The following is an 8,584-nucleotide window of genomic DNA, read 5'->3' on the forward strand; positions in this document are numbered from 1 at the left end:
AACCCTGCGCGGGCGGCGGGGCCGCGGCCGCCAAGGGCAGCGGCGGGGGCAGCGCTTTCCCCCCCGCGCCGCATTCGCGCGATTTGCGTTTTAAATGACTCGCCCTGGCACCCGCTGCAAAGTTTGCCCTCCGGAGCGAGGGGAGGGGAGCGAAAAAGGAAGCGACATTTCGGCTTTCGCTTAAACGCGGCCCAAAGGGCTGGCGAGCGGCGCGTTGGGTTTTGTTTTGAACGGCGTGCGGCTCGTCGGCCTCCTCGGGCTGGGCTGCTCCACGGCCTCTTCTCGTCCTGCCGCCTCCCTGCACATCCCGAGCGGCTCCCGGCCGCAGCCCGCCCCGCTCCGCGCTGTCACCGCGGCCCGCGGGGCCCGGGGTCCCGCTTTGTTTCGCTCGCGGGGCGCTGGGTGCAGCCCCGCTCGGGCGGCAGGTGACGGGTGGGGAGTTCAGCGGAGGTGACGCGTGGGCAGCATGGGGAGTTCGGAGGTGGAAGTGACGCTGCCAGGGGATTCTCCGCTGCTCCCATGTCCCGTGTCCTAAAGCAACCTGCTGCGGGTGCCCACGCTTCCCATTCTGCTGCTCTGCTTCTCCTGCTGTTCGTTATGGAACCACATGTTGGAAAAGGGGGTGTCTGCTCTCTCTATTTCGGAGGGAGATGAAGGGCATCGTCATGCCGCTCCTGGATGAATACAGACACTTTATTTGCCAGCAAGAACAGGTTCAAATTCTGCTGTTTCAGGTGCCTCCTTCTGGGCCCATGCAGGGGGGCACTGTCCAGGTCTTCCCCTTGCTGCTGCTCCCAAAGAGGAGCAGGTAGCTCCGCTCGGGGGGAGTTAAACACTCAGGAAGGGCTCCAAGGGGGCTCTGTTCGTTTTCGGAAAGCCTAGCTTTACACTGAGGACTCGGAAGAGGCCTCCAGGGTGTAATAATTCACAAGGAATATCGTTATTCCTAGTGGCTGCTCARAATACCTTCAGCCCTTTCTTCAAAGGCTGGGGCCAGGCTTGGCAGCTGGGCGATGTTTTGGTAGAGTTTTAGGTACTGAACTGAAACAAAACACGACGGGGTGGTTCATCTAGCCCCTTCCTGCAACCACACACGTGAGCTGGGATGGATTCGTGTTGCTTTTCAGGATTTGCAAAACCACAGTTATCTTCTGAAATAATTGTGCAACTAAATAAAGAACCCTCTTATTTATCTCCTTTTAAGCTTACGTAGAAGCTACACGCTATGGCTTGTTTAAAAAGAAATCAGTATTGCTTTTATGACAACGTTGTTTTTTTCATAGAAAATTCACCATATTATCAGAAACTTCTAGCTGGAAACTAAGGATCTTGTAAGATAGTTAAGCACGCTTGCAAATAATGTTTTCAGCTCTGCCTTCTGTATGTTCTGCGTTTTTGTTTTCTTGTTTTCTTTCTCGCTGAGCAGTGGGCACAGAAGCTCGAGCTGTCTCCAGCTGAGTGCTTGTTTCTGGCCCTAAGCCCGCTGCTAAAGATGGACTCAAGGCAGGCTCCTCTGTCACTGCTTTTATGTAGTTTCTATTTTCTTACGTCTGTGCCTTGGCTCATCTCGGAGGCAGCTCTCTTGGTTTAACTCCACAATCACGTTCGCTTTCCTGGCTCGCGTGGAGTCATAGACATTAGAGAGATGGAGAAAACCTATTGGGGGTCATGCCTGGTCCATCCCCCGGGGAACGCCGCGGGATTGCTGCCAGCAGGAGCTTTTCAGATCCCTTGTCCAGTGCAGTTTCGAATGTCTCGAGTGATTGAGATTCCAGTCCAACTGCCAGCCTGAATTTGAAGGTGGAATAAGGAAAATGCAATTTGTTCTGTCCTGAGATGTTCCTCTACCCTCGCCAGAACACGCACAACCTGTTCACCCCTGTCTTTACTTGCTTGGGGGCCAAGAGCCCTTATGGAGTATGAAATGCTTCCTCCAGAGCCCCCAGAGACCATCCCTGGGCAGTTAGAGAGGAGGCTGCTGAAAGTGGAGAGGGGTCTTCAAGCCACCTTGTCCTCTTTAGAGGAGTGGGACCTTCGTCTTGCCAAGGGAGGCCCCGAGACAGTCAGGAGTGACATTGAAAGCAATGGAAGAGGCTGCCCAGAACTGCTGGAGAAGGGACATCTGCTGGGTTCTCAACGGGACCCGGTTATATTAACACAAAATTTGTGTTATAGTAACACAAAACTCATTCTCAGTATTAATTCTGAGGCTGCAGGCTGCAAACGGCTGCTCATGGGTATGACTTAGGGAACTGAGCGTAAACGGGTGTTTATCTGAGTTCTCACTCAGATGACTTCCTCCTTGCTGCTGAGATTTTATCTTCGTCTTAATTATGGTTAAGGGGCCTACTAACTAGCTATTTCCTTATTTTGTATTTACATCACTAGGGACACCTGAAAAGTTAAGGAGTAGGAAATTACAGAAACGACTTCTTTTGTAGGCAGTAGGTCGCCAGTAGAACAAGTTTCTGAAGCACTCCGTTCCCATTTAGGCCTGAATTTCAGAAGGATTTTTCATATTGAAAATGTCATTATTTGAAAACTTGGAGAAACCTTGCACACTATGAATTGCTCCGTTCTGAGCAACTTTCCAAAACTTGACAACTGACTTAAGTGCTGAGTTCTCCTCAAGAACGCAGCTCAGAGGAGAAGTCGCTTCCCTTTCGTAACCTCCCACTTCTTGAAACAGGCATTTAGAGAGGAGTCTGTTGAAGAGCAGCCATATGGGCCCGTGGAGGTAGGTTACTGGCCTCTGGGCTCTAATTCCAGCTGTGTAGCGAGGACTTAAGTGAGTCCCTTCACTGCTTCATGTCCATCTTTACCTGCTGAAATAATCTGGCCTGATCATATAGGGGTTCATATGTGGTATGACCTTAAAAMTCTGCTTTGGAGACAGCTTTTCATGTGCAAGGCAGAGCAGAGTCAGCTATCCTAAGGAAGTATGTTGAGCGGAGAGGGAAAGGGCTGTCTGCTGTTGCTGGGTGTTGGAAACCAGAAAAGGGGGGAAAAATGCTATTTGGGTCTAATTTTTGCATTTGTCATGCATCTCTGGCTGAGGAAGCTCCTTCAGACAAACTCCCACGTGCACCCGAGAGACGAAGCAGCCTGTTGGAAGCCGCTCACGCGAACTCTGTGCTTTCCTTGCAGCCTGCTATGGGATTGTCCAGGTTCCCACCGGACCCTGGTTCTGTCGGAAATGTGAATCTCAAGAGCGAGCCGCCCGGGTGGTGAGTACGAAACACGCTCGGCCTCACGCTGAATAACTTTGTTCACTGCCCTTCATCCCACTCCTGGTAGCAAATGTGCTCTGCTGACAAAAGTGATGGAGCCATCATGTKCGGAGCTATTAGGAATATAATCCTGGCTTCGGACAAGGCACTTGCTCCTCCCCCGTGTAAGAGGCCAGTTCTCCTTTAAAATTCTTCCCTTGATTTCTTGCTTAGGCAGTAGGAATAATTATATGAAACAATTTTATACAGTGCTCTTAGTCTTTTGGAGGAACGTTTTGAGGAACTGCCAGCACTTTTTAAGCAAGTTGTTGTCGATCAAAATGTTTTGAATCTAGAAAGCTCAATCTTCTAAATAATAACGAACCTTTTTATTCTAAAAGGAACCTTTTTATTCTAAAAGGTGGCATCCCTGAGCTCTTCCCAGGCAATTCCTCGGGAAGTTTTGGTGTGAAGGAAAGTTGGCATCGCCTGAGGTGCTGCTATTCTGTATAAATTACCACACTGACTGACAGGGTGGGTTGGCACTCACGTCTCCCTCACTGCAACTGTCTGCTGCATGAAGTCTTCCGAGCTGGTTAAACAGCATGCAGAATGGCAGGAAGCTGGAGCAGGGTTTAGGCTGTGCCTAAGTAGCAGTTTAGCGGCATGGAACACTTTACAAATGCTCTTAATTAATTCTGGCATTTCCCAGGGAGGGAAGAAAGTGGAAACAACCGGGCCAGGGCTGCTGCTTAGGGTCGTCTAGGTGGCCACGTTACTTGTGCAGAGAACTAGGCTGCGAGTTTCTAGCGCTCGAACTACTCTGCAATAACTTCCCATCGTCAGAGACGGCTCCCTAAGTAAGCGCTGCGAGCGGGGTSTAGATCTATATGCTAGTTATGCCGCAGGTGTATGTGCAATTGCCATGCCATAAATCTGAGAGAGCTCCCCCTCTTCGCTTCATTAAGAGTGCGTTTAAATTAAACTTGGACTTTTCTCAAGCCTAAATCAACTCAAACGGCACTTCTCAATGCCAGCACTGCCTTCTGAACCGATTTAGCTGGCTCTGTGCTAAAGTGCACACCTGGGACAGTGACAGTGACAAGTGCAGGTGACCTCTGAATGCACGGATCTGTGCAAGCCTGAGCAAACCGTGCGCTTGCTGCAACACAAAAGCTTAATCTGTTGCACAGATGGGCAAAGAACTTGGCAAAGGCGAGCGAAGGGCGGAATTAGGGATCCGTACCGGGCTCCCTGCATTGCTTTAACTCACTCCTTGTTGGCAGTAGGAATGCAAACAAGAGCAAACAAGAGCAAACTTTCATCCTCAGACTCTTTGGCCATTGTCAAATCCTGCCCTCCGCAGGAAAGAAGATCAAATGTAAAACTACTCAAAGACACCTCAAAGACATTTCCTAGCAACGAGGGAAATTTGGATTTGGCGTGTGTGTCTTTCCCCCCACTTGCCCAAGTGTGCAGGCAAAGAGCAGCTCTGCAGGGCTAGTCACAGCCCCAGTGGCATCTCAGCTGGAGCCACACGGGTGCACACAAGTCCTCCTCACCTGCACACGTTGCAAGCAGGATTTAACTTTGCACTTGTACGTTCTGGACTTCAAAGGGCCTCCAAGACATCGAGAAAACAATATCCCTGCAGGTGGCTCCTTCTTTAACGTGCCTGCGGTAAATCTGTTGGACAACGCGTGGTGGGCTGCAGTCATGCCCAGTCATGAGGCCCTCAGCCCCGCTCCTCTAACCGAGCAGTGATCATCTTCCTTCCTAAGCAGAGCTGGGCATGATTTCTTATCTAAATCCCTCTCTTTTGGAGTTGAACACCAGCAACAGGTACCCAGGCGGGTAAATACATGAAAAGAATCTAATTCTTTGATGTAGGGAACGGCATGATCAGAGTAAGGGAAATGAGTCACGTCTTAGGAGATGTGTGCTTGGCACTGCTGCTAAAACGCTAGCTGAATTTGTCCCTCATGGTCCGGAGGGTTGTGGCTCTTTCACTGCCCTTGGGTTTCGCCGTCCCTCTCTGTGCCTCGATTTCCCCATCATGATCTGCCTGAAGATGCTGCTTTGAGGGTCCTGTGTGAGGGAGGCTGCTCCATGAGTCCCAACACGCTGCCAACAGGAGCATGAACTGATACTCCTATTTGACTSCATGGCAAACTCCTATGAAAACAATCGTGTTTTGTCTTCCCACACCTGTCTTCATACAAGAATCTTAAAAACAGTTTACAAGCTTTATGCACAACACACCCATTTCTTGCCCAAATATCCATATTTTGGCCTTGAGGATGAGGTTTGAAGGTATAAAGAGTACTGCATGTCGTAGTGAAGGTTTTTAAACATAGATCTCCCGATTTCTGGCGCTCTCCTTGGGCTAACATGGATTCCACCCTCCCTTGGGGTTAGGAAAGAGAAATCAGGAGTCCAAACTGCAGCACCCAGYCCTAACTGGGTTCTTCTGGTGCATCTTCTGAGCTAGAAGGCCCAGTGGGTCAGAAGTTCTCACCTTAGCYGCCACAACCTGGTTTTAATCAACCAACACTGCCCTTTTTCCAGAGCTGTGATGATGATGATGATGATGATAATGCAACCCAGAGACTGCCTAGGTGTAGGCAAGTGGAATAAAAGGAAGAGGTAGCACTAATCCCTGCTCATAAAGCCTCCTCAGATGTTCAGGTCCCTGAAGGAGGCCGTGCTAGCTCTGGTGCTTACAGTAAGCAAGGCAAAGCCCATCCRCTTTGTAAGCAACTTGTGTAGGGCGGCCAGGGAGCTGCGGTGGCCAGAGGGCACTCATGTGAGGATCATGTGAAGGCTTTCGCTGTCACTTAGGAGCGGGGCTATTAAAAAGGCTTGCGCGGGGCCCGCTGGAGCTGTTAACCCCTCTTGTCGCGATCAGAGCTTTGCTAATCGCGTGGTGGGAGAGCTGCTTTGATCTGGGGGGTGGAGGGGAGAGCGGAGGCGCCTTTTCAAGTGCAAATTTCTTATTGCAGTGTCTCCGCTAAGCCGGGTCTCGCTTGGCTTTGCCGGGCTTTGCCATTGCTGGGGGGAGAGCAGCTCGTGCTGGGGCTCCCCAGCGGTATTGCCAACATCTCCCGGGCTCATCCCGGCTCCAGACCATGTTCCTTGGGAAGGGATGCCCGCGGCATGGACCTTTTCCCTCCCATCCCTTATTTACACCAAAATGGCATGGATTTTACCCAGGCTGCAGGTGCCTCTTTGGCCACCCYACACATGCAAGCCCTACCAAAGTGTTTTCAGTTCCCGACTGCAATTTTGCAGCAATTTTATTTCTTTTAACTCCACCACGAGCTGCAAATGTCAACAGAGCAAATCTTGAACTTGCTTAAGGGATCCACCTCCATGGAAGGTCCTTGAGGGCCATCCAAGGACATCTACCTTGTCCAGGAAGGCCAAAGCTGAGCCAGTTATTGCTTAATACAGTGATGCACTGGTCTTTATTTTTTTTTTTTTTTTTAATTGCTATTGTTGTTTTTTGTGGTGGTGGGGGAACATCTGTCCCATTGAACGCAAGGTTTGCTCGGGACAATGAATGCAGCAAAAATAAAGGCTCGCGAGCGAGAGCGGCGGCCCGTGCACACTCAGAGCGGTAGGAGCCACCGCCTCGCTGCCGCCCGTGCTTGGGGACAGCTCATTTCAAAACTTTCTGATGTTTTTCACAGAAAAACAGGTTTTTTTTTTTTTTTTTTTCTTTTTCGAATAAACAAATTAGAGGTTTCCACCAAGAAATGAAAGAAAAAATAAGCGTTGCGCTCTGCAGAAAGTCAGGCGCTTGCTTTTCAAAACGAGTAGCAACAGCAGCAGAAGTACCTGAAATGATGTTTTTCCCTGGGTGATACCACGGAGCTGGGGGAAAAAAGCCTGTTTTCGGGTCACTTGTGCTTTTCCTGGACGTGGTGCTGGGGCTGGGCGCTGTCCCCGTGTGCAGGAGGGTGCCCCAACAGCCTCCCCAAAGGCTCTTGGTGGCCAGACGGGACACGGAGGGGGAGCCTGCGTGGCACAAAAGCCAGGGCAATAACGGGGTTGGGAGGGCTGCAATTAATCCAGATGAACATGAGGACTCCCCATGGAGCTGCAACGAGGTGCTGGGTCCTGACAGTGCCATGTGGCACCTCAGAGGCTGCTGCAGCAACTGGCTGGTGGCAAGGGGACATCACAGAATCCCAGAATCCCAGGATGTTCCAGGTTGGAAGGGACCTCTCGAGATCATCCAGTCCAACCTTCCTGCTCCAGCAGAGACACCCAGAGCACAGGGCGGCATCCAGGCGGGTTTGGAGACCTCCAGAGAAGGAGACTCCACAGGCTCCCTGGGCAGCCTGTCCAGGGCTCGGGCACCCTCACAGTGCAGAAGTTCCTCCTCACCTGGAGATGGAACCTCCTGTGTTTCAGGAGGGGCCCATTGCCCCTTGTCCTATCGCTGGCCACCGATGAGAAGAGCTTGGCCCCYTCCTCCCTACATTCTCCCTTCATRTATTTATCCATGTTAATCAGATCCCCTCTCACCTTCTCTTCTCCAAGCTGAACAGGCCCARCTCASTCAGTCTCTCCTCATACGAGAGATGTCCCAGTCCCTTAATYATCTTWGTYRCTCTCCRCTGGACCCTCTCTAGAAGCTCCATGTCCCTCTTGTCCTAGGGAGCCCAGAACTGCCCCCAATACTCCAGGTTTGGCCTCACCAGAGCTGAGTAGAGTGGCAGGATCCCCTCTCTTGACCTGCTCGTCCCCTTGGCATCCCATGGCTCGTCCCTGGGGCAGTGGTGGCCATGCCCTGCAGGGAACTGCCCCCGCTTTTACCCCCACAACGTCCCCAGAAGACAGCAAGCAGGAGATGGTGCCACGCGGAGGGTGGCTCTGGGCAGGAGATGCAGAGCTGGGCCATCATGGGCCATCATGACTGCCCTCATGTCCTCCACTTCCCACCCCAGCCTTTCCCCATGCCGGGGACATCCAGGCTGGGCTGCAGCCACCCCAAAAAGACAGTGATTTTGACTCCACCAATTCATGAGATTGGCTGGAAAATAGTAGTTTAAAAATYCACAAGAGAAGGGAAGGAGGAAGGACAAAGGAAGAAAGATAGGTGATGGGTCCTCTTCATTTGCCTGCTGCTTTCTGAGTCATGGTTTTCAGTTTCGCTCCCTGACCGCAAGGGTAGAAACTTTCTTTAAAAAAAGCCATCAAAGTCAAGGCTGTCCTCAAGCCTCGGCCCAGACGCCGGCGGGACCTGGTGGCATCTCGGTGTGTCAGAGCATCTAGTTGCTCCCAAACCATCTGTGTCCTTCTCCCTTTTCCTCTTCTCAAAAGCACTGTCCATCACCTTGCTGCAAATGAAGCATCTCCTCTTCCTT

At 51.3% G+C, this 8,584-nt stretch overlaps 1 protein-coding gene across 1 annotated transcript in view; it reads left to right on the forward strand.

Moving 5' to 3' along the window:
- The window catches only part of MLLT6 (MLLT6, PHD finger containing), a 34,569-nt gene that overhangs the window by 452 nt on the left and 25,533 nt on the right, over positions 1-8,584 (forward strand). Inside the window, exon 2 of the mRNA XM_026054502.1 lies at positions 3,148-3,227. Coding sequence (XP_025910287.1) covers positions 3,148-3,227 — 80 coding nt within the window. The remainder of the gene's footprint in view (positions 1-3,147; positions 3,228-8,584) is intronic.

This window comes from Nothoprocta perdicaria, unplaced genomic scaffold, assembly GCF_003342845.1.
Source record: "Nothoprocta perdicaria isolate Ctin4 unplaced genomic scaffold, notPer1 scaffold_121, whole genome shotgun sequence".
Taxonomy (NCBI): Eukaryota; Metazoa; Chordata; class Aves; order Tinamiformes; family Tinamidae; genus Nothoprocta; species Nothoprocta perdicaria.